Here is a 27,604-nt window from a genome sequence, read left to right on the forward strand (position 1 = left end):
GCTCGCGGACACGTGAACGCCCCCGATCATCGGCAGGCCGCCGCGCGGATCTTTACGAGAACGCGTAATTTCGTTAAAAATCAAAATAAGGAAAGATCGGTCCGGATAAGAATAAAATAAAAATATTATTACGCTTCGCGCGAACACGCGCCGATGCACTTTGCATTTTCGTAAATCGGCGCACGCCGTGAAAGCAATGAAAGATCCGCGCTAATAAGCATCGTTACACGCTTGGAACTCTCTCGAGAAAAGAGTCCGCGCCGAAAAAGAGTTGTGATTCTCGGAATATTTTCGCGACGAAAGCACAGAATCCGCAGTCCGGGAAGATAACCGCGGAGAAAGAGAAAACGAGATTCTATGGAACGGGAGAGAGAGAGAGAGAGAGAGAGAGAGAGAGAGAGAGAGAGAGAGAGGGAAGCACGAGTAGAATTAAAACAAAAAATAAAAAGTGGAAATCCGATTACACCTAAAATACGTAATAGTACGCGTGAACGTACGCCACTTACGATAAGTAACGCGCCTATGTATAAAACGTAGGAACTCTGTACGTACGCGTACGCTGGAGATATCACAGCTAAACAACATTAAGCTAGAGCCTACTAATGTTAAAGCTACAATAAATAAGTTTGACAAACCGTTCACCGGCCCGTCGAAATTCGATCGACGACTCTTCCCCCCGCCGGTGTCCTTTAAAACAACCCCTCGCGTGCCTCGAATATTCGCGATTAGAGCCACAATTCGACGCTCTAATCGCGCGAAACGAAAGAATATCGCGCTCGCGATCCCGAAGAGAGCTCGAACGTCGATGCTTTGTCTCTCAGATCGTCGAAATCCGCTAAAAAAAAAAAGAAAAAAAAAAGTGCGAAACACGTTTGTTGGATTGTCATGAATGAACTGAAGCGATTGTCGAATATCGAATCGATGAATAAAATAGTATAATGAATAAAATAAAATAAAATAAAGTAAAATAAAATAAGGTTGATATAATCTATGACCGGCGCAAATCGAACGGGTTCAATTATAATGATTGCCGTAGAAGACTTCGGCAGTCGATGGAATCGATGGAAAATACGGACGCGCGAACGAAGCATTTTGTCAAAATTATTCACTAACCTTGTTATTTAGTTATATTATTAGATATATAATACTGTTCTGAAATATATTTCTTAATACTGGTCTCTAGTATACAACTGGATTCTCAACGATGCTATCTAGCTACGGTGGCCCGCGAAGCTGTTCCAACACCTTTTAAATTGTAATTACTTTTTGAAACTGGACTAAAGTGACTGGAACTGTTTTTTTTTTTAAGTGACTTGACTACTAGACGATGACTGAAATGCTTTTATCGTTTAATTTTGTTATTACTTGGACTGACAAAAAAAAATAAAGCTCTCGATCTTTAACTTTTTTATCGGAGCCTGTAACGAAAATTTAAGAAATACGCGTGCTGAAAGTTTTATCGTAATCGGTTTGATATTGTTATGAGTTACGACGAATTAAAGATGGCAAAAATGCAGTTTTATCGCGATTTTGATCAAAAACTGAATGAAATCTGCAGTTTTTTAAATCTTTAGGCTCAGATAAAAAAAAAGTTAAAAGACGAGAGTTTTTTACTTTCTTTCTGTCAGCCCAAGTGATAACAAAATTGTTAGAAGAGTTAGAACAAATTAAAAATGGCAAAAATGCAGTTTTATCACAATTTTGGCCAAAAACTGAATGACATGCAGTTTTTTAAATCCTTAGACTCAGATAAATAAGATAGAAGACGAGAGTTTCTTACGTTTTTTCTGTCATCCCAATTGATAAAATTTAAAAAAGACATTTTAGTCATCGTCTATCGTCCCTCTATCGTCCTAAAAACTCATTTACTCGAGTTTGAAAAAAGTTCCTACATTTCAGAAGATGCGCGAACACATTCGTGGGCCGCAGTATGCGTCGAACGCGCCGATCGACGGAAGCCAACGCGCCGGTTTCGAATACGACCGCCTCTCTCTTCGAACAGACAACGCGCGTCGGAACGAACTGGCAAGAATATGGGAGAGAAAGCATGTTGCGAATCAATGGGGCGACGAAAATAAATAGAAATCTGCCAGTGATAATACAAAGTGCGGGGAGCTTTTCTCGGGGAAGCGTCCGGAGAAGCGGGCGAACGCGACCTTCGCGCTTCGACCCGAAGATCGTCGTTCGACCAGTTCCCGGCGACGAATGCGAATCGGAAGCTTCTCCTTTAGGGGGAGGACAACGAAAGTACCATGATCGAACGTGATCGATAAGATCGGTGAACCAAACAACGGTGCTAATCGTCGTTCGCCCCGCGCGACGAAGGGCTCGTCGCTCCGCGAAATTCAGATCCATGGGAAACGAAAGAGAGTCGTACGCGTCGAGGTTGCCTGTTAAATTAATTCGTTAATAAATTGAAAAGATCGTCGCGCCGGTTTCATGACGCTTCCAGCAGCTTTTGCTTGTTCCTCAGCCGTCTGTTCCTCGGGAGATCCTTCTTCGATCCCTGCGGCAAGGAACTGTTCTGGCCGGCGGCCATCGTGCGCCTCCGAACCGGCCTGTTCTGCTTCTTGATCTTCGTCATCTTTTTACCCTTCGACCCGGGACCCTTGTGGATCACTTTCGGCCCGTGGCTCTGCTTGTCCGGGCAGGTGCCCGGTCCGTTCACCTTCGCGGTCGCGTCCCGAAACGCTTTCGTCCAGGCCTTCAGGAATCTCTGGTACAGCCTGATCACGCCCCAATCCTGGATCAGCATCAGCGTCAGGTCGCCCTCTTTCGCCCAGTTCGAGCTCTCCGTGACCATCCTCTCGGTGTGGGACGTGGACGTCTTTATTCCTAAGTTCGAGATGGCTGTCTCCACTTCGCACAACACCTGCAACGAAAACGCGTCCCATCAAATCATACGTACGCCCACGACCATTCTCCGACGTTATTTTTACGTTAGGCGCGTTGTGTAATTACCAGCGCGAATTTAACCGCGTGTACAACCGACTCACTCTACTCGACCTTTCGCCTTGTTCGCGATTTTTTAGCTACCGGAAGACTATTAAAGACACAGTTACCGGCTACCGCCGCGACGTTCACGTTGCTGTCTCTCCGTCGTTAAACGATCTTTTGTGTACGAAGGATCGTGATTCTTTTTGTGAAACGTTGAACCAATTCGACGGTGTATGGCTTCTGTGGTTCTCTGCGACTCGATGTAACGGCACACGACGTGATAGATTATTTTCTGTTATGTTTGTTTAGAGAGATCGTGGACGCGTCGCAAATGCGAGCGAAGATAATTGCGTCGATGCGATTAACGTTTCGTGTCGCAATTGAATAGAGCGAGACGGTTTTATGGTTGAATTGTGCTTCGAGATGATTGTGGTTTAGATCAATTTGTATTAGTATTTTCGGTTATGTCAAGGTATTACTGGGTTATAGTAGTTGATTGTATAATGTAATTAATGTAATTTAATTATATATAATATATTATTTGTACTGGAAATAGTAATACTTTGTAAAATCTAAAAATAGTAATACATAATTGAATATGGTAACAGAAATTTGCAGTAATAATTTATTATTATTATTATTATATATAACTATATTATAATATAATTACATATAATAAATATATATAATATCATAATATAATTATATATAAAATTATTACTGTAAATTGAATATGGTAACAAAAACTTATATTAGTAATTAATTATTATATATAATTATATTATAATATAGTTATATATAATAATTAATTACTAATATAAATTTTTGTTACCATAATATACTATATTATAATATAATTATATATAATAATTATATGATAATAAATAATCTGTACCAACTGGAAATAGTAATACTTTGTAAAATCTAAAAATAGTAATACATAATTGAATATAGTAACAGAAATTTACAGTAATGATTTATTATTATTATTATGTATAATATTATTATTATTATATATAACTATATTATTATTATCATATATAACTATATTATTATTATAATTATATATAATAATTATTACTATAAATTGAATATGGTAACCAAAATTTATATTAGTAATTAATTATAATATACAACTATACTATAACATATTATATATAATATTATAATACAATCACATATAATAATTAATTACTGCAATAACTTTTTGTGTGTCACCGTGTTCAGTTACGTATTACTATTTTTAGATTTCACAAAGTATTACTATTTCGAGTCGGTATAGAATCGGTATTACTATTTCTAGTTGTGCAGATTTGCATGAAAATGAATGACTGTACGACGCTGCAGTTTCAATGCCACCGCCGCCGCCGCCGCCGATATGTCGACATACGTCCTCAAAGTAGTAATAAAGAAACATGCCGCGAGACTCTTAAAGCTTAATAAGATAGGAATGCGTACCTTGAGGATCTCGTTGAACATCTGCATAATGATCTTGTTTCTTGTGCCCATGGTAAGATCAACGTTAATGTTCGATTTCAGGCGGAAAGCCGTGAGATGGTCGAACGTAATTGCGAACCTTTGCAACGAGTCGTGAAGATGCGGAAGCGTGCGGTTCGCTTTCTTTTCCTTGTCGAGACACCAAACTTCGTTCCAATACCACTCGAACTCCTTTTCGGGAAGCCAGGACATTTTGTACTGCTCTTTCAGCACTTTGTACACCTGCGAATCAAACTTCGGGATACTGTTTAATCGACACGCTCGACAGTCGCTCACGGACTGTTTTTTTCTACACGGCGCAAAATTATGCACTTGACTTTTTTCCACGAATCGCGCGTTCCGCTTCGAACTACGTTATTCCGACGCGAACCGAAAGGGGCCACGAGATTCCTGAACCACGGTGTTAAAAAAAACGCGAGTGCGACGATAAACCAATCCGATTCGACGGTTCATTTCGCCGTACGTACGGTCGAACGGGAAACTTTTCGCGGCAAATATCGAGAACGCTTTCTTAACGAAAGTCTGATCGATGTAATTAATACCGTTGCAGCACGCAACAATGACTAAAATATATACGATACTTCGCGACGAATTTATATGTTAGTTATTTAATACTTTCATTGCAAGCTTTCTCAAAATTTTAGTTATCACAAATTTTGCACCATTTGCACACATGGATGAAACAATTCTTCTCGCAAATATAAATATACAAAAATCTAAATATGATTATTTATATAATAATAATATTAATATAATATTATCATTATTATAATATTAATAATATAATAATATTTATATATATAATATTAATATAATAATATTCATATATAATATTAATATAATAATATTCATATAATATTAATATAATAATATTCATATAATATTAATATAATAATATTCATATAATATTAATAATATAACAATATTTATATAATATTAATATAATTATTTATATAAAATATAAATAAAAAAACAGTCTCACTTAAAATGCGTATCGTATCTATTCAAAGTTGCTTTCGCTTCAAATTTAATACTCTTGTTCGATTCGAAGTTAAAATGGCTGCTGGTGCAAAGGGTTAACTCTTCATCGTATTACTTCGCATTTCATCTCATAGTTACGTTGATTAATAATTCTTTCATGGGAAAAAATACTATCTTACACGGGAAAAAAAATTGTATATTATTTGCATGCATCGCGTTAATTTAAATTGACAAATATCAACGACGATTGTAATCAATTCCGCATTAACCCTTTGCACTCTGAGCAGATTTTACAAACATTGAGATTTGAGAAAGAAAAATCATTACGCTGCTCGAAAATTTTATAAGAACTGATAAATGAAAAATTGTGTGTTTCCAATTATGCATTTTACGTGATTACCTTACAGTACGAAGAAAAATAATAATTAAAAAAAGATGCCACTTCGACGTGAATACATTGTGTCGCTGTATCTTCGACATTCGAGTGCAAAGGGTTAACCTTCTGTGACCCCGAGGCACCACTCAAATTGTTACATCACGTTCTAACATAATTTTTATATTATAAAAGCTTAGATATAAAAAATTATTAAAACTGTAATTGTTGTACGAGTCACAAGACTAAATTTTATACGCATAAAATGCACTTTGTCACATAAAATAGAAATACCATAAGTCAGAAGAATGAATTTAGATTTATAGTCAAAATGGCTTCGAGTGCAAAGGGTTAATAATTTCCTGCGCAAGAAAGGACAATATTCCTTTTCCGCCAACTATAATTTTAATTTTACTTATCCGTCATACACGAACAACAGATATTCATTTCGACGATACATTTTAAGGTATAATACCCACACTAACCCTGTAAAAATGTCGCGAAAAGGGTAGTCCGCGGTCGAAAAACGGCTGGTAACCGCGGCGCGGATTTCGCAACCGGGCTCGCGAGAGAGACCAGGAAACCGGCCCGTTCGCGAAATAGAAAAATCGCAATTACGTTGGTGCGTGGCACATCGTAACAAATGCAAATTGCAGCCGCGGCGGAAAGTAGGACTTTAACGCTAGTAATGCACCGCGTCGTGCCACACGTGCGAGCCTCTTTGAAGCGGTCGCCCACTCTCTTTTACCTCGGTACGGTTCAGCGATTAATTACGAATCGCGGTCAGGTCGGGCATTGCGATTTACCTTCGAATATATGTCGTGCACATCCTTCAGATGCATCTTGAAGTGATTCTGGGCGACCCGGAGCTGGGTGCGCACCCTCTTCAGGGTCCTGTGCACGCTGTGCCGTTGCGGCATGTTCCTGAACTGGATCGGCACCGGATTACCGCAGGGCTGCTCCCACCGGTTCATGGTGTTCGAGCTGGTTACGAGCTGGTTCAGAACGGGTGCGCACGACACCGTGTTCAGGCTCGAACTCAGGAAAAGCGCGAGACTCGTCAAAGTAACCGTCTGTGCCACCGAATCTGTAACACCGACGCAATAACACATGTCAGAAGAATACCCTTCGTATAGACTCGATTTCTTTGATCATTCTATCGCCTTGCCTCGAAAGCGGGACACCGCCCTAACGCTTAACCTTTTAGGTACGGCTGAATTCTGCGCGAGGCTATTTCTCTGGACAGCAGAATCTGATGTGTACTCTACAGAGCCTGATACTGTATATACAGGGTGTCCCAAAAATGTCTCGCAATCCGAAAGTGGCGGGTTGCTTAGGCCATTTGAAGCAACTTTTTTCTTTACAAAAATTTCCTCCGAGGCACCGTTAACGAGTTATTAACGAAAAACAGTGACCAATGAGAGGCGAGCTCGGCTGGCGCGAGGCGATCGAGCCAATGAGCGGAGCTGGGCTTCGCGCGCTGATTGGCTGGCCGCCTCGCGTCAGCCGTACTCTATTCTTATTGGTCACTGTTTTTCGTTGATAACTCGTTAACGGTGCCTTGGAGAACATTTTTGTAAAGGAAGAAGTTGCTTCAAATGATCTCAGGAACCCTCCATTTCCGGATTATGAGACATTTTTAGGACACCTTGTAGATTCGATTTCTTTGATCATTCTATCGCCTTGCCTCGAAAGCGGGACACCGCCCTAACGCTTAAAAGAAATCGATTTTCCGCGCAGAGCATTCTACGGTAAGATTTTATCGATGCGTCAATTCATTAATCTTTTATTAGCATTTATAGGCGAACTTTCCTTTTCTGAAAATAAAAACAGCTGGTTTTTTTTCTTTGAGCTGTGACCATTTCTATAATTATTAGAATTCGAACGTCCCAGTGCACGACGATTTTAATGGTTATTCGATATTCTACGAGAAAGGGTTGTGGAGACAACGAAAAACTTCGCTATTTTGTACGATTTTTACTTCTAAGAGATTGGAGAACAAAGACGAAATTCTCGTCATTTACATTCTCGTAGAAAAATTAGGTCTTTTCTTTTGGTAATTAGCTGTATTAAAATTGCGAAATTTATTCCGAAATCTATTTTCTCAACGCCTTAGCGCGGTGTTCCACTCCCCCTTAACACCCCTGCTCGAAAGTATAGCATATACTCTTATTTAATACAGCGGAATCTGCATTTGTTGTTGAAAAAAACCTGGAATCGCTTGAGGAACCGATCGTATTTAGAATACTTTTAATTAATCGAAAATTGGAAAAAGTTAATTCCTTGGAAATTTAATCTCACTGATAATTTCACATACTTAAACTACCGGTGATTTTCTAACAATTCTATTAAAATCGAATGCTAAGTGAAAAGAGTTTCTTGAAAAATTGTTCAAAATTGTCCCTAAATGACGCTCAGATTGTCCACAAAAGCGTACAATTTGCGAAGATGAGATACGATTATTCGAGCCTTGTAGCTCGTTTCTTTTTATAACTGTTGACAATTGGTAACTATAAAAACGCATTGCGAGGCTCGAATAATCTCCTCTCCCTAAATTGTCCATTTTTCTGTACAATTTGAGCGTCAATTAGAGAGACGATACTGTAGCTCGGGACGCGGGGCTCGAAATCGGAACGTTCCGCGACAAGAACGAGGAGAGGAGGAAACGAAGGCGAGAGGAAATTCGAGGTCCACGGGGATTAAAGGGGCGCCGAGTAAAAGGTTAATGACGTCGGATCAGGAAACGTATTGCGAATTGTTATTGCGAGAGAAGGTCGCATGTGCGGCTTCCTGTCGAAGCCGCGCACGCGCGAAAGAGAGATTGTCGAAAAGGAAAGAGAGGAACTCTTCCGACTTTCACAGTCGCGTATACCTACATGGATACGTAGGTACCTACGTTGCACCTACGCGCCAATTTAACAGCGACCAATCGTCGCCCCCGCAGTAGGAAATGGGTTGCAAATCGGAGAATCAGGATTTATTGCGCAATTAAACGTCCTGGCTTACGACTTCCTTCGCAATTCCATACCTCGCGAACTCACCCCGAAGGCGTGCGCGGATCTCCTCGACTTTTTTACGAGGCCAGACCCCCGCCGGTTAATAAATTTCACACGGGCATCATTATTGTACGATTTCGTGTAAACGTAACCGCGACGCGTCGATTAAAATTGATTTATCCGTCGTATTACGAGAGAGGGGGGCGGCGGCACCTTTTTTTCCCCCCCGTCGAATAATTTATCCGGACGAGAGAGAGAAAGAGAGAGAGAGAGACTCTTGACGGTCGAATCGAAATAAAAGATTCGCCGATTATTTACAACGAGAAAGTAGGAAAAAGGTTACATTTTCTTGTGTACTCTCCGGGATATGTTCGTACGTAGCGCTCGCGTACGCGCTAACAAACGAGAAAGATAGAAAGTCGGTTTCACCAATAATGTCAGCGTACAATATATACAACACAACGAGTCACGACAGTGTGCTCGTGGACTTTCAAATGCGCCGTTCGAAAAGCGCTGGTCGAATTCCCGCAAAATCGTCGCGCTCTTCTTTCGCCGGCGCCGTTCGCTCGGAAAATTCTACCGTTTCCCGTTTCCGGATGCAGCAATGTCTCTCTAATTGACGCCCACGATTGACCACGAAAATGGACAGTTTGGGAAGAGGAGATACGATTATTTCGATAGCCTCGCGTTATAGTTATAAATTGTCCACGATTATAAAAACGAGCCGCTCTTCCAAATTGCCCATTATTAGTGGACAATCTGAGCGTCAGTATGGGAGACACTACTGTACTCTTAACCTCTTAGGCACTATGCGCCACTATAGTGGCCTTCGCTGATGTCATCTTTCTGTACGACGCGCCACTATAGTGGCTTTGTTTGTTAAATTGTTAAAGTTAAAATGCGTATATCATACCTTTAAGAAAAATTATAATCTAATCATCGAACACTTCATTCCAAAATACTATAATATTATAGTATTTTTATATTATATAGTAATTAATTAATAATATAGTATATTTATATTTATTATTATATATAATAATATTGACATATATAATAATGATTGATATATAATAATAATAATATATAAAAGTAATAATTGATATATAAAACAATCAATTATTATATATATATCCTTATCATATATTATGTTATTATTATATATATCAACAACTATAAAAATGCGTTGCAAGGCCCGAACGACCGCATCTCCTCTTCCAAAATTGTCCATTTCTGTGCGCAATCCGAATGCGAATTATAGAGAAACTACTCTATCGCGATATTTTTCATACTACAGACTTCATTCTTGTCATGTACAAAACACCTCCAATTCGTACCACACCGTACGAAAGTGTAAAGAAAAAACGAACGCGTACGATGATCTGCAGACGACGCGTCCCGCGACAAGATAATCGGTGTCACTTGCAAATTATGTTTCGCAACGAGCGTCAGTATCTCTAAATAAACTATTAAAACGGCCGTTAAAAAGTCCGCGCATTCGGTCCTCTCGTACACGGTTATGCGAGAAGAGCCCGGTTTGATTGCGCTTGACGGATCAGCGGGACCGGGAGAAGCGCGCGCGCGCGGGTCCCCGGTCCGCCGCGAGGGTAATTAACACGCGTTAATTGCTCGTGCGTGCGTGTACATCCATCCGAAGTGGCGGTGCGTGTGTTCAGGCGCAACCTGTCACGGCGATTCGATACGATCGTTCGTGCAATTCGCACGTCAGTCACGCGTGAACGAATACACGTCTGAGCCCGCGCCGCGGACCCGGCCTGTTGTAACAGCGCACGTGTGGAGCGAGGAGGGATGCGCGATGATGCGCGCACCGATCTCGCCTTTTAGCCTCTCCTCCGATCACAATTAATGATTAATTGGACTCCTTCTCGTTTCGGGTCAGCGGCCACCGCCGCCGCCGCGGTGCAATAACTCTTCCGGCCAATTAAAATCCGAGCCCGCCGCGAGTCCCGACGCGCATTGTCAGCGGGCCGAGAGAAGAATCGGTCCTAAAACTGTCATACTATCGATATCTCACTGGGACTCTTGAATGCGAAAACACGGCGTCGCGAATCCGAAAGCTCGGCCGAGCCGTTCGACGCGGCTCGAATGCGAGAGGCACCGAGCGCGCGACAATAACTAATCCGTTGACAATGGCGAGCGAGCCGGGCGGGCCGCGAAGCTTGTCAATTGTCACCGGGGCATTGAAAATTGTTCCCGGCTCTCGATCGTCCAAGGAAAATCGCGAGCCGGGCATTCAACGTGTTAAACGCGCGCGCGCGCGCGCGAGCGCGACCCTAACGAACGCGAACGAAGGAAAGAACGAACGCGCCCCGCCAGCATTTAAATATGGACTCGGCACGACGATAAGTCACGATTCGATTAGCCCGTTGCCGGGAGACTGGAAGGAGCCTCTCGCACGTGTGTATCTTATCGTAAACTCACGCCTCCTCTTCTTCTCCCGGAATTGCTCGCTCCACCGGCGCGACGACGACCACGGCCCCGGCCGGAGCTCCTCTCCTCTCTCGGTGTACACGGAGAGATTGTATATACGCGGCCGGCGCGTGGGCGTACGTTAAAGGTGCACCCCATATTGTGCACACTTTTAACGATCGCCGCTTTCAACTGTAACAATTTGCATCGCTACTCACCCGTGTTTCTACGTTTCGCGATTTACGGTATCGCCGTGCCCGATACCGAGGGTACGGCGTATTTCAGGTGGAAACGATGCAATCACGGTGCTCTCTAAACCGATACCCTCTTTCGTCATCGATTCGCTATCCGACTGTGACGTTCGCGCGCCGAGCGACCCGTTCGTCACACGTGGGTGATGCTTTTTCACCGGAGATCGTGAAAAGAAGAACGTGTTCGGACTAATACGTGAACGTGTATTCGAGGTTTTTGGAATGCGGAAGGGTTCGGCTGATTGTTGCAATTGCTGCGATAACTTGTGACTATAGTCAATTTTCCCTAATTTTCCTTCAGCTCGCAAACAAAAGTGGACGATTTGGGAAGAGGAGATACGATTATTATGAGCCTCGCGGCTCAGTTTTATAGTTTTAAATCGTCGACAATTCTAAAAACGAGGCGCAAGGCTCGATTAATTGTGTCTCTTCTTCCCAAATTGGCCGTCCTGGTACGAGGGATCAGCGTATTTCAGGTGGAATTTTCCCTAATTTTCCTTCAGCTCGCAAATAAAAGTAGACGATTTGGGAAGAGGAGATACGATTATTATGAGCCTCGTGGCTCAGTTTCATAGTTTTTAATCGTCGACAATTCTAAAAACGAGGCGCAAGGCTCGATTAATCGTGTCTCTTCTTCCCAAATTGGCCGTTCTGATACGAGGGATCAGCGTATTTCAGGTGGAATTTTCTCTAATTTTCCTTCAGCTCGCAAATAAAAGTAGACGATTTGGGAAGAGGAGATACGATTATTATGAGCCTCGTGGCACAGTTTTATAGTTTTAAATCGTCGACAATTCTAAAAACGAGGCGCAAGGCTCGATTAATCGTGTCTCTTCTTCCCAAATTGGCCGTCCTGGTACGAGGGACCAGCGTATTCACGTTGCAATCACGTTGTTCTCTAAACCGATACCCTCTTTCATCATCGATTCGCTATCCGATTGTGACGTTCACGCGTCGAGCGACCCGGTCGTCACACGTGGGTGACACTTTTTCACCGGTGCTCGAACGTCGTCTTTATCGCGACGTGTTCGGACTAAACAAGGGTATATCTGAGATTTTTGGAATGCGGAAGGGTTCTCTCTCTCTCGACTAATTGTAACAATTGCTGCGATAACTTGTAATTGTAGTCAATTTTCCCTAATTTTCCTTCGGCTCGCAAACAAAAGTGGACGATTTGGGAAGAGGAGATACGATTATTATGAGCCTCGTGGCTTAGTTTCAGAGTTTTTAATCGTCGACAATTCTAGGAACGAGGCGCAAGGCTCGAATAATCGTGTCTCTTCTTCCCAAATTGTCCATTTCTGTGTAGAATCCGAGCGTCAATTGAGGAGAATTTACTGTATATATAATAATAACGAAAAACTTAGCGGCTCGTTTTTACAGTTCCCGATCGTCGAGGCTCGAATAATCGTATCTCTTCTTCCCAAATTGTCCATTTCTGTGTAGAATCCGAGCGTCAATTAGGTAGAATTTACTATATATATAATAATAACGAAAAACTTAGCAGTTCGTTTTTACAGTTCCCGATCGTCGAGGCTCGAATAATCGTACCTCTTTTTCCCAAATTGTCCATTCTTCTGCGCGATCTGAACGCGAATTAGGGAGAATTTACTGTACGTCGACGAGATCGAGATCGAGAAAGAGAGAGAGATTAAGAGATCGTAGCGTCGCGATATCGATCGACGACGACGCTCGCGATTCTTTTCGGCGAGGATCGATTCGATTCGTCGTGGATGCTCTCTCCGTTTTCTCGGTCGTTCGAGCCGGTCGAAAGAGGCGAAGGTGGAGGCTAATCACCACGCAATCACCGCTCCCGGTGCGGCCAACTCCGACCCGTTCTCAGAAAGCAGCAACCGACTTTTGCCGCCCTGGGGCATTCACCACCGCGGTACTGGCATAGCAAAACCAACAATCTTCGTCCTCTCCTCCGCGGGGAAAAAAAGGCCTCTCTACCATTCTCCACCCTCTTCTCTCCCCCTTTTTCTCCAAATCACCGGAGGGCCGACCGATCAGGCCGACTACTGGCATCCAGGGAATCCGTTGCGGGAATGGCGGCAATCCCACTTTGAGAACCGATCGGGAGAGACGTCGAACATACGTATTAAACGGCCGAGTAAGCAATCTTCCGAACACGACATTGCCCGGAATGCGGATCATTGGGACCGGGACGTGTATACCGGGCCCCGTGTAGCACCGTTATTAGAACCTGAAACACTCACAAAATTCGAATATCCGACGACGGGGGACGTATCCGACCGATCCCCCGTTTCGAATGGAATCTCTCGATCGGAGAGGTGTGTATATGTATCGCTACGAACGAGAGGGAAACATTTTGTCTCGTATCCGTGTAACCACAGGAATTTCGGTGGGTTTAATTAATAGAGATCAATGACGGAATAATCGGTGCAGCGAATGGGCCAACAAGTGGGCCATCGGGCTGGCCAACGAACGAGCCGGCGGCCAACAAGTGGATCAACAAGTGGAGCGAGGAACACCTTGTTGTTGGAGAGCAGCCGATTACTTTCTCATAACGATACAACTAGCTTTATGTTTTTCTTCTTCTTTGTAGCTTTTGTTCCCGATCTCGCGAAAAAAGGTCTTTCCTCGCGGTGGGGTACTCTTTCGTTCGGAACGGCTGACATTTTTTCAATGGCTGTGGCAGGTGAATTGCAGTTAACGCGACGTGGACGTTTCATTTGTACAATCTGCTTTAAACAATATAACGCGTTGCGCGTATCTTTGGGTTTTTTCGTGAAGTTTTTAGACGATACTGACGCTGGGTTAAAGGTTATTATATATATATATATATTCTATGTTATTATTATATAGTTTGTTTCTCTACTTGCGAATATTTTGTGCAAATATTTCATGCATATATGTATATATGACATAACCTTGCGGCTTGTTTTTATAGTTGCCTATTGTCACAATTATAAAAACGAGATGCAAGGCTCGAATAATCGTGTTTCTTGTTCTAAAATCGTCCATTTCTGCGCATAATCCGAGCGTCATTTAGAGAGAATTTACTGTAATAATTGATATATGATAATAATATATATATCAATTATTACATTATATTATTATTATTATTATTATTATAGAGAGAATTTACTGTAATAATTGATATATATATATATATATATTATTATTATTATATATCTATTATTACAGTAAATTCTCTCCAATTGACGCTTGAATTATAATATATAATATATAATAATAATATATATAATATTGTATTAATATATAATATAATATATATAATAATAATATAATGTATATATAATAAAACCGAGCGTCAATTAGAGAGAATTTATTGTAATAATTGATATATAATAATAATAATAATATAATGTAGTAATTGATATATATATATCAAATATAAATTCTCTCTAATTGACGTTCGGATTTATTTTATATATATATAATAATAATATAATAATTATTATATATTATTATTATTATATTATTACTATCGACGACGTTTGCCATCATTCACAGCAATACTCGTCACTTTCATTAAACATATTTCTCACATATGTTTGTCGTACATTATTATTCTCACAATCAATTTCCCTTAATCGTTCGCGCTACGATTTATTCCACAGTCGCGCGTTTATTAGCGTTTCTTTTTCCTTCATAATTTTTTCCAATAAAACGTGCCTGTACATATACTTTTATTCCTAGAATTTGATAACAGAAGAAATAAATCTTGCTCTCCGGCTGGAGAAGGAGGAGAAGGAGAAGATTTAGAGTCGCGTCGACTACTTGGTCATTAGCGCCTGGATTCCGTAATAGTTGTTTACATTGAATTGATGAGGTTCGTGTCAATTAGACAGTCGGTGTATTCAATGCGCTTTTGACATGCTAAGCTGAGACTGTCTCTGTCTCCCGGTTCTATGTTCCTTGCCTGTCTTCCTTGGGAATCGAACTTGCTGCGGTTGTGCCAGAAGACGTTTCAATTCGTGGACCAAACGACTTAACCCATTGACTGCCAACTACGAGATATCTCGTAGTAAAGCGTCTGTACCAAAACTGCCAGCTACGAGATATCACGTAGTGGGTGCTGCAAGTTTAGATTGGCTACAAATGGCTATCTGATTTTTTTGAACTATTAGAAAGGATGAATGAAAAATGTATACAGTGTAGAGAACATATTAATTATCAATAAAAAAAAATACTGTAAATGCCATTGCAATATTATATCGGTAACTTAATATTATTATATTTCGTAAAACTTCGTGTTTTCTTTCAAATAAAACCGTGGCGCCCAGGGCAAGACGCGCTAAATTTTGCGTTGCAGTCAATGGGTTAAACGGATGATATATAAAACTAGGAATTTGCAGGAAGATTTCCAGCATCGCGCTCGGTCGTCGGAAGAAACCGCATCTGTAAGATTTTAACGGCGATAGCCGCAGAGGTCCTGACAGTTTTTGGCGGGAGTGTATTCAACACGGGCCATCGGCTCGGTAGAGAACATATTGATTATCAATAAAAAAAATACTGTAAATGCCATTGCAATATTATATCGGTAACTTAATATTATTATATTTCGTAAAACTTCGTGTTTTCTTTCAAATAAAACCGTGGCACCCAAGGCAAGACGCGCTAAATCTGCGTTAACATTCGTGATGAATAAACATTCGTGATGAATAAATTATAGAAATTGAATTAGAGGGAGTATTTACTGCACACCGGTTCAAAAAAGCACCCAACAACCGCAACCGGAGGATCGCAACCGCGATCGCGAATTTCCCTTGGAAAAATGAAATTTCTTGGGCGACGCGTGCGCGCGCGCGCACACACACCTTCCGCACGCACGAACGGAGGCGGAAAAATGGGACGCGTTCGCTGATTTCCTTCCATCTTTCCTGTTTTCCATCGGTCCTACACAGAGGCCGTGCGCGCGCGCTCGCACACTCGTCGTCGCGTTTGTATACCGGAGGTGTACCATCCTCGTCCGCGCACCTACGTCGCGAGAGCAAGCACCGCTTGCAATAAGCGAACGCGCACGGTGGGCACACCATAGAAAGAGGCAGATTATGCGTGGCACGCAACATTTAATACAATACGCACGCGAGAGGGGTCGTCGAGAATAGTTTGCAGAGGCGTCGAGCTTTCTCCTCTCGGCGATATGATAACGCGCGCAGCCATTAACCTTTATCATCGACAGGCGACGGGTGGCGTTGGGTGCCCCCCGTGTGTCCCAATAAACGCGGGCCGCAGTTCCATTTCACCGTGGCGCTCGGCGGCCCCGCGACAAACACACCAGAGCACGGCCGCCGACCGAAGAGAGCGAGCGAGAGAGAGAGAGAGAGAGAGAGAGAGAGAGAGACGGCTAAATTCTCTGTTTCGCGCCGGCCTTTCTAAAGATCGCGCAAGGCGCGTGCTCGCCCGTAACGAGAAAGGCGAATCGGGTCAACCTCGCCTCGCCAAATGATGTCTCCTCCGCCAATGGGGCCTGACGTCACGGATTCGCCAGACAGATTAGCGGGGCGCGCTCGCGCTCGCGCACACCGCATTTGCATTTTGTCTGGCGGGGTCTAGCTTGTCGGATATTCCCTGTCAGAGGAGGACCCCACCCATAAACAGCCGCGATACGCCGAGGGATTTTAACTCGGCAGGGTTGCGCGTTAACCTCCATCCTTTGCCATCTACCCGGCAATTCAGAGCCAAGCTGTACGCGCCTAGCTCCTTTTGTTCCTGCTTCTCTTCCTCTTCCTCCTTCCCTCTGCGCCCGCCGCTGCTGGCTGCTCCTCCCGTTCGTTCCTTCTTTCGTTCTTTCGTTCGCTCGTTCGCTCGTTCGTTCGTTCGTCATCGTCATCGTCATTCTCTTTCTCTCTCCTTCTCTCTCCTTCTCTCTCCCTCTGAACGTGTTTGTTCGTTTTCGTCGCCTCCCGTAGCCTACCTGCTACACCGTCGTCGTGTTCCGGCGTAGTCCGAGGTATACCTCCCTTGCCACCCCCGCCTCCTCGTCCGACACCGCACGCAGAGCTCTCTCTCTTGCTCTCGGTCTCTCTCTCTCTCGGTCTTTCTCTCTCTTGATCTCGCTCTCTTTTTTGCTCTCTCGATCTCTCTCTTGCTCTCTTTTGCTCCGCCGATGTCTCTCGCGTCGAGCGTACCGCGCGGGACACACCGTTCCCGCGTGCACGTACGTGCAAGCGGCTCTAAAGGTGGTTTACGGTATTACGACGATATGGATCACTGATGTCATACTGACGTCATCTATCGTTTATATCCAGAGGTGACAGCCTACCGTTGGCATCGGTGCAAGAGTTGATCGGGAACGACGTTTCACGACCGCATCGCGGCAAGAAAGGAGGAGGGGTAACGGGGCGCTGGAATGCACGAGATCGGCTACTACGGCGTTCAATGTCATCGTCGATTACATTATCTCGAATCCTCGGCCGACGATAGGGCCGCACACGCGTGCGCACACGTGCGCAGGAAAGCACTCGCGCGGAGGCCGATTCTATGTGCGTGAATCGCGGTCGATGGTATCGCGATTCTTTCGCGTTCCCCTTCCTCCCCCCTCTTCCCCCTCGCTCTTTCTCTCTCTCTCTATTTCATTTCTCTCTCCTTCATTTCTCTCTCTCTCTCTCTTCCTCTTTTTGTCTCCTTCATCTCTCTCTCGCTCTCTTTCTCTTTTTCTCTCTTTTTTTCTTTCTCTCGCTCTCTCTTTCTCTCTCCCTCATCTCTCTTGTTCACTCTCTTTACCTTTTTCTCTCCATCTCTCTCTCTCACTCTTTTTCTCTTTTCCTCTCCTTCATATTTCTCTCGTTCTCTCTTTCTCTCTCCTTCATCTCTCTCTCTCTCTCTCTCTCTCTCACTCTATTTCTCTTTTTCCCTCCATCATCTTTTTCTCGCTCTTTGTCTTTTTCTCTCTCATTTCTTTCTTTCTCACTTATTTCTTCCTCTCTTTCTCTCTGTGTGTTTGTGTGTCTCTTTCTTTCTCATTTATTTCTCTCTGTGTGTGTGTGTCTCTCTCTCTCTTTCATCTTTCTGTCTGTCTCTCTCTCTCTCCCTCTTCCTCTCTCCGGTCCCTATCTCTCTCTCCATCTTTATCTCTGGTCCCCCCGTCCCCCCGCGCCGCCTCCTTTCTTTCACGAACGATTGCACGACGGCCTGTCTTCTCCCCTTTTTCCATTGAATGATTGCGCGATTGCTCGGCGTTTCGCCAGATCGAGCAACCTATAGGCGACCACACGAAATCATCAATGTACGCTCGTTCTCGATGCGACGCGGCCTCCTCTCCGTTCTTCAGGAGAAAGCTCCTCTCCTCTCCGATCCGTGTATTGTTCGACACATGATAGGTCGTCGCTCGGCGAAGCCTGTGCGTACGTGTACGCGGGCTACACACACACGGCCGTCTAATATTTTCAGGGGTGATCCTTGCGAGCCGAGTTTAACCGGACGAGATAACATAACCGCGATAACACGCGTTCGCGATGTCGGTGAAACGATATTTTAACGAGCCGCGAGAAACAATAGATCGGCGCGATCTGTTCTGAATCGAGATGTCCAGCATTCGATCGCATTTTATTCCGAAATTAAAAGAGTTCCTTGCAGGAGTTCGTCTCGCGTTCGCGGACGATGAACGACATTTTAACGGACCGTAAAAAACAATAGACGCGCCGATCTATTCTGAAAGCAATCGCAATGTTCAGAATTCGATCGCATTTTATCCCGAGTTCCGAAATTGCGAAAGTTCCGAAAGCAGAGAACGAACGCTATTTTTGCTTCGTGCACGAGACGATCGACTCGCGTTCGCAATGTCGATGAACGACATTTTAACGAACTGCGAAGGCAATAGACACGTCGATCTATTCTGAATCGCGATGTTCAGAGTTCGATCGCATTCTGTCCAGAGTTCCGAAATTGCGAAAGTTCCCAAAACAGAGAACGAACGCTTTTCTCGCTTCGTGCACGAGACGATCGACTCGCGTTCGCAATGTCGATGAACGATACTTTAACGAGCTGCAAAAAACAATAGACACACCGATCTATTCTGAATCGCGATGTCAAGACTTCGATCGCATTTTATCCCGAGTTCCGAAATTGCAAAAGTTCCGAAATTGCGAAAATTCCCAAAACAGAGAACGAACGCTTTTCTCGCTCCGTTCACGAGACGATCGACTCGCGTTCGCGGACGATGAATGACATTTTAACGAGCTGCAAAAAACAATAGACACACCGATCTATTCTGAATCGCGATGTCAAGACTTCGATCGCACTTTATCCCGAGTTCCGAAATTGCGAAAGCTCCGAAGACAGAGAACGAACGCTTTTCTTTTCGAGACGATCGACTCGCGTTCGACGCAAAAGTAGAAACGGTGAGCGATGATCAGACACGCGACGAAATTCGCTTTCGAAGTCGATGATCGTATCTCGACGAAGGAGGAAGGGAGCTTGGCTTCGATCAAATCCTTGTTGTTCCCCTTGCCGATTCGGTATCGCCGGCGGAATCGCCGGCCGATCTTGCAAATTGCAAGGCAGGGATCCGCCCCGAAGGTCGAGAAAAAGGAAATCGAAACTCGGAAAAACTCGGTCAGAGTTTTCTTGCGCTTTCGCGCGAAGGATTCCTCGTGAATATTCACGAGGACACCGATGAGTGATCCCGCGACATTACGCGCAAGAAAAGTAGATTATGCAAACGATTGTGAAATTGCGGTGGCAGTCGGTCGCGCTTAAAACAGAATAAAAGGAGCATTGTGATTAATGGTCGATAATATACATAATTCATCGAGCGCATTCTTGTCAGTCTAGTTCTTAGCGGCGACAGATCTTTCTCGGAACATTTCGAGGAAGAGAGGGAGAGAGAGAGAGAGGGACGCTGCGAGTCCATTCACGCTTCTATCTGCGCGCGATTAGGAGACCGAGCTCCGCGTTTCGGCGGAGAGCAACGATTTCGCCGGCGGAATCTTTCGAACTTCCGTTCGGTTATTAGAGAGACGCTGCGGGAAATATATTCCGCTCCCGCACGCGTCCTTTTGCGCTTTTATCTGCGCGCGAGCGATTAGGAGACCGAGCTCCGCGTTTCGGCGGAGAGCAACGATTTCGTCGGCGGAATCTTTCGAGCTTCCGTTCGGTTATTAGAGAGACGCTGCGGGAAATATATTCCGCTCCCGCGCGCGTCCATTCGCGCTTTTATCTGCGCGCGAGCGATTAGGAGAACGAGCTCCGCGTTTCGGCGGAGGGCAACGATTTCGCCGGCGGATTCTTTCAAACTTCCGTTCGGTTATTAGAGGCGCAGCGGTCGCGCACAATGGACAGAAAACTGGTCGTTTCGTTTCGCCGCGACGGAGAGTAATTTGCTGTTTGTCGCGCGCGTTCGATTTCGCTACGCGTCTTTACGACCTACGCCGTAAAGTCTCATTCACGGCAACCACCGGCGGATCCTTCTTCTTCCTCGTCGCGCGCGGCGTTCGCGCACGATTATTGCGTAATATAAACAGAATGACGATATTTGACCGGACAAGATTTATTCTCGGTCTTCGAGGACAACGTACACGGAATAAGCGTGGAGGAAAACTTGACCCAAATTGGGCCTGTGTTCTCTAACCCCGATCTTACTCGTTCGTCGCCGGGCTACGGATGTTTGCGCGCTTCGCGCTCGGAATTTCATGCGCGAGACCGCGCCGAAAGGAGACTTTCGTCGATCGGTTCGAAGCTGAAATTTCACTTTTCAAAACGAGACCGGCGATTGTTCCTTTTTCGAGGAAATGTGGCGGACGAAAGTTTTCGAACTTTACGAGAACGTTCGATTCTTGCTTCTAAACCTTCTAAGCTGTTTTCGACAAGTATACTCGCCATAAAGAAACAACAACTGGTTGAACGAATTCCCATTTATACAAATATGTATAACATTATGTATATACGTAATTAATAATATTATATATACAGAGATGATTCCTGAGGTAATTTCAAGTAACTTTTTCCTTAGCGAAAATGCAATCCGTGGCTTCGTTCGGGAGTTATTACAGAAAAACAGTGACCAATGAGAGGAGAGATCAGCTGACGCGACGCGGCCGAGCCAACGAGCGGTTCCGCTGATTGACCCGGGCGCCTAGACGTTACGCGAGCTCGTCTCTCATTGGTCAGCGTTTTTCGTTAATAACTCGCGAACGAAGCAACGGATCGCATTTTCGCTAAGGAAAAAGTTACTTCAAATGACCTCAGGAATCGCCCCTTTCCAAGTATCAACATAATTATGGGACAAACTTTCATACAAACTCTTACAGTCTAAGGAAACAACGAGGCTCAAATATTATCACCTCGAATCAATACAGCTCGCATAAAAATTCCCTATCTGTTCAGAATATCCCGGAACAATCACTGTATCAGTATACTAACCGCATCATGCCAGACATTGAACATCATCATCTCCCGACGATCAATTCGAATCAACCTGCAACTCGATTGTTCCCGTGAACTCGCGAAACTATGAAACACCGTGAAATAAGCGCCGTCCGTTCGCACGATCGATAGGCGATCCAGTTCTTTTTTCGAAATTGTATTCGCAACGTGTTTCAATGTCGACGACATAGGTTGAAGGGTCGCGCGATCAAAGGAAACGGCTCGACGCGAAATCGTAAAGTTGCTAAGCGAGCGTCGCATTAAAGGGAGCAATGATTTTTCTGTGACTAACTGCGGGCGGTCCCTTCGTCTTGCGGGAACATAAAATCGTGCTCTCACACCGCAAGACCCTTTACGAGACGATCGGACGTGCATATACAGAGATGTCAGCGGGGCTTTCAGATGGCACTGGGTGCGTGCACCACGCCTCGACGTCCCTTTAGGATCTTTACGATTTCCATGCATTGTCGAACATGCCAGGTCGGTAACGACCTCGACCTCGGGGTCATAAACTCGGCCGACTGTGTCACGAGGTGTCGTCGCGTCGTTCCTCTCGATGCTCCTATTTGGCCGGTATGCTAATCGAAAAAAATCACACGCGGATCGGACACGGCCGTTTCTGATGGAACAGATTCGATTTCTTCCGAAAATCGTGGATCCTATCGATCATCGCGTGGTGATGATTTTTAGTGGATGAACACTTAAGCTGCTTGTTTGTTAAAATCGTCGTTATTCGGAACGATATTATGCTAACTGTTTTAATTTTGTTTTACTAACAAGTCGACTTAATGAAACGAATGCTTAATACGATCGATAAGTTTCTACAAACTAGCATCTGCGATAAATCTGTCGATGTATTGATAATAAAATTACTATATAAATTTTAATATGACACTTTGATATAAAATTTTAGTACGAATAAATTTTAATATTTTTAATATATAAATAAATTTAAAAATAAAGTATAATATAAATTGTAATATGAATTGTAATATAAATTATAATATATAAACTGTAATATAAATTGTAATATAAATTGTAATATAAATTGTAATGTAAATTATAATATGAATTGTAATATGAATTGTAATATAAATTGTAATATAAACTGTAATATAAACTGTAATATAAACTGTAATATAAACTGTAATATATACTGTAATATAAATTGTAATATATAAATTGTAATATATAAATTGTAATATAAATTGTAATATGATTTGTAATATAAATTGTAATATAAATTGTAATATAAATTATAACATAAACTGTAACATAAACTGTAATATAATAAATTGTAATATAAATTTTAATACAAATTTTAATATAAATTTCAATATAAATTTCAATATAAGTTTTAATATAATAAACGTTACTTTCTCGCATAGCAAACTAATGATTGGATTTCTCCCTTTAGCCATAAAAATTCATTTAAAAAATCAGGCACACATTAGCCAGCCATCGAAATAAAGATTAGAGAATTTTCTCCAGTTCTTCGAAGAATAACCGACATCGCAGAATGAGGAGCTCGAAATAATTTTTAGAGCCGTCGACAGAGAATATTTTCGGTAAATGTAATGAAAAATGATGCATCTCCGCCGAGATGCATAACCGATGTCTGCGACAGCTCGCAGGCGGAGACGCATGAGGCATCGGATTAAAATGTCTCGCAGAGGTTAAGTAAAAGTTACGTCGTCGCGAGATTAACGCCTCGGTCCTTGACAATAATGTAAATCCTTCGCGATGGACGACGCGAGCGCTGAATGCTGGGCTATAGCAGGGTTAGAGGCGTTTAAACGTGATTCTAGGCGAGCAAAATGATTTTTGTCGTTATTATTCCCTCTATACGAGTACACATATGCATTATGTATGTTTTATATACGCGTTATAATTGCATACTCATGCATCTTTGTATAGAGCACGCGTTCAAGTTTATATAGTTATCGTATTCATAGTTAACGATTGTCAATAATTATAAAAATTTTTTATATTATATATTTATATTTTATTATATATTTGTTATATTATATATTTATATTTTATTATATATTTATTATATTATATTACTATATTTTATTATATATTTATTATATTATATTACTATATTTTATTATATATTTATTATATTATATTATTGTATTTCATTATATATTTATTATATTATATTATATATTTTATTTTTTGTGCCCCATTTTTTGCACAATCTGAGTGCCACTTAGGGAGAATTTACTGTAATACTGAATATGGTATAGAATACAAATATCAAAGACTCAATATAGAGACCACTTTTTATACTTTTGCATTCATATAATTATAATTATAATATTTATCGTATTAAATGCATTGTATGCGTTTTAGATGTATCTAGACTAGAAAACTTTTATTACTACTAACACTCTAATCTCTTCTTTAGACAATTACAATTATTATTATATTATATTTTTAGGTACACTTCTTTATTGAAGTATCTACGAAAACGACTATGAAATTCTTATTACCACTAACACTCTAATCTCTTCTTTAGACAATTACAATTATTATTATATTATATTTTTAGGTACACTTCTTTATTGAAGTATCTATAAAAACGACTAGGAAATTTTTATTACCACTAACACTCCAATCTCTTTTTTAGACAATTACAATTATTATTATATTATATTTTTAGATACACTTCTTTATTGAAGTATCTACGAAAACGACTATGAAATTTTTATTACCACTAATACTCCAATCTCTTCTTTAGACAATTACAATTATTATTATATTATATTTTTAGGTACACTTCTTTATTGAAGTATCTACGAAAACGACTAGGAAATTTTTATTACCACTAACACTCTAATCTCTTCTTTAGACAATTACAATTATTATTATATTATATTTTTAGGTACACTTCTTTATTGAAGTATCTATGAAAACGACTAGGAAATTTTTATTACCACTAGAACACTAATCCCTTCTTTATCCTACAATTACAATTGCCAAATATTTGTTTATATATTTTATATTTTTTAATATTATACATTTTTCGAAATTGTTCGATTTAACCGCGCCGTGCGGCGGCGGCTCGACGTACGTAACGCAGAAATTGAAACACGATCGAGTCACGAGCACGTGGTATCGCGTGTGTAAACGTGACTGGTCCGGCGCGGCGGCGTGTCCGTGGCAAAACGTTCGTGTGATTCGTGTGATTCGAGCGTGCGTGCCTCGCCGTCGAGGCGAGGCGAGGCGAGCAACGGTGGCCGTTTCTCTGTTGCGTCGATCATTGAACCGACTTTACAACAATCGTATTGAATCAAAGTTGTCGGTGGTCAGGCACAAACTCGCTCGCTCCACCCACGAACCGTGACCGAGAGGAGAGCCTTCGGATGCGTGGCCATTGTTGCTTTTTACTCTCCTTCTCTCCCCCGGCCTGTCTTATCGCGAACGACGGCGCGGATACGATCGGGGAACGATCGAGAGACGATCGAGAAACGCTCGAGAAACGCTCGACGATTCGCCAAAGTAACACCAACGGGTTCTTTATCGATGCGTATCTCGGTAATGAATTAATGTAACCCGCCCGGAAGAGGCTGCCGGATCAAATTTGCCCGTGACGCGACGATTTTATCGGAGAACAATGGTCGATTCTCTCGGCATTCTCGAATTCATCTATTCGGATCCAGAATAATTAGATATGTCTGTCGATTTGCAACGGAATCTTGCGAAAGTGTAGATTGAATTTAGGGTTTATTCAATATATTCGTAGTGCAAGTAAATTTTCACGAGTTTCTTGCGAATGAGCTCTCGGTTTTTGAATATTTTTTATTTCAATTTTGCAGGTAGCTACGCGAGGATTTGAATTTGTAATGATTGAATAGAGAACGAGGATTTATTTAACAGAAAACTATGAGGATTTCTCAATCCTATACACAGTCGGTGATAAAAATGTTGTAAAAATTATATCATATTAATTATATATTGTTCTGTCATAGGCAAATTCGTTTAAAATTTACAGTTTTTATATATAATTCTATATATAATTGATATAATATGATTGTATACATATGTAATTAATATAATATAATTTTATATATACATGTAATTTATATAATATAATATTTTATATATATAATATAATATAATATAATATTATATATAATATATTATAATATAATATAATATTATATGAATAATATAATATACTCACAATTATATTATATTAATTATAAATATGTATAAAATTATATTATATCAATTATATATAGAATTATATATAAAAACTGTTCATTTCAAACGAATTCGTCTATGACAGAACAATGGCTACTAAAAGGTAAAACATGATTTCAACATTGTTACGCGGAAAATATGTCATCGCGATACGTATCTTGAAAAATTAAATTGTCGTTGTATTGCCACCATGAATCATTGTCGCGCCGGCCACCGCAATGCTATACCTCCGTTATGTCAATGTAATAATAATATTCAAGATTTAAATCGCATCTTAAAGCGTTGCACTGAAAAGCTTAAAAAGATCAAGCTGCGACTATCGCTTAACGTTAAAACATTGATTGTCAGCATAAACATTTACGTTTATACGGTTACGTCGGACGTATAATCGAGCTATCAACTTCACTTTACCCGATAAAAATTACGTTCGAATTATGTGTACAACGTATACGGGCAATGTACAACATTTTCACCTATCTTGTAACCCATTTCACATCTCATTGCATTTGCACTTTTACATCTCCATTGCACAAATGTGACAAGTGTACGCAGTTTACATGCAAATTACATTCCTGGCGAGCAACGAATGTACAATATGCGAGTATCACGTAGAGTTGCCAGAAAGAAATATTTGTCTGTTATTTGAAATTTATCGTTTCGATTGTTTCAACAATGAGACCGTAATTATTTTTCGTTTTAAAGCATTGGAAGCTTTCTTTATAACTTCTAAATAATTAATCAAATTATTATATTATGTATATTATATTATATTGTATTATATATATTATATTATATTATATTAGAATATATTATAATATATTATATTATATTATATTATATTATATTATATTATATTATATTATATTATATTATATTATATTATATTATATTATATTATATTATATTATATTATATTATATTATATTATATTATATATATTATAATATATATATAATAATTTGATGAATTATTTAGAAGTTAAAAAGAAAGCTCCAAATGCTTCAAAAAGAATAATAATAAACGTCTCACTGTTAAAACAACTCAAACACGATAAACTTCAAATAAAGAACAACTCTAACTTCAGATTCTAAATAAAATTCACTTTCACTCCAGTTCCTATTAGATATTTTTCACGTTCCACCAGATACATAAATCGAATGCGAACTATTTCAATTCCAGCCGTAGCTGCCGCGCGCGCAAAGCCGTTGCAAGATGGAAAATACATTGTCACAGCCATCGAAGTATCTCTTCGTGAAACACACACACATGGAAGATGCGTTAAATTTTCAGCAACGTGACACAAAATATACGAAATGTCACCGAACGAAAATTTTGATCGTTCTCGCCTGGCTCCCGAGCCGGCTGAATGCGAGGGAATCAATGCTTCGGTGCACCGAGTCGCAAGGCGAGGCGCGTTCGTATCGGTTGGATAATTAAAACGCAGGCGTTAGATATTCGCGATAGTTTTCGCATAATACGTAATAAAGTACCCGCGCCACCGGCCGGCATGCATACATATATCACTGGAACCAGTAATGATTCAAAGGATATGCGCGATTCCTGCAAAAAAG

General features: G+C 41.3%; 1 protein-coding gene across 2 annotated transcripts in view; it reads right to left on the minus strand.

Annotated features, from left to right (window-relative positions):
• Positions 1 to 299: 299 nt before the first annotated feature.
• LOC117218580 (uncharacterized) overlaps positions 300 to 27,604 on the minus strand; it is a 63,500-nt gene continuing 36,195 nt past the window's right edge. For both annotated transcript variants that reach the window (XM_076523472.1, XM_033467085.2), the window contains exons 2-4: positions 6,595 to 6,875; positions 4,396 to 4,656; positions 300 to 2,872 (exon numbers count right to left, since the gene is read on the minus strand). In XM_076523472.1, coding sequence (XP_076379587.1) covers positions 2,438 to 2,872; positions 4,396 to 4,656; positions 6,595 to 6,875 — 977 coding nt within the window. In that variant the 3' untranslated portion in view covers positions 300 to 2,437. The remainder of the gene's footprint in view (positions 2,873 to 4,395; positions 4,657 to 6,594; positions 6,876 to 27,604) is intronic.

Source organism: Megalopta genalis, chromosome 7 (assembly GCF_051020955.1).
Source record: "Megalopta genalis isolate 19385.01 chromosome 7, iyMegGena1_principal, whole genome shotgun sequence".
Lineage (NCBI taxonomy): Eukaryota > Metazoa > Arthropoda > Insecta > Hymenoptera > Halictidae > Megalopta > Megalopta genalis.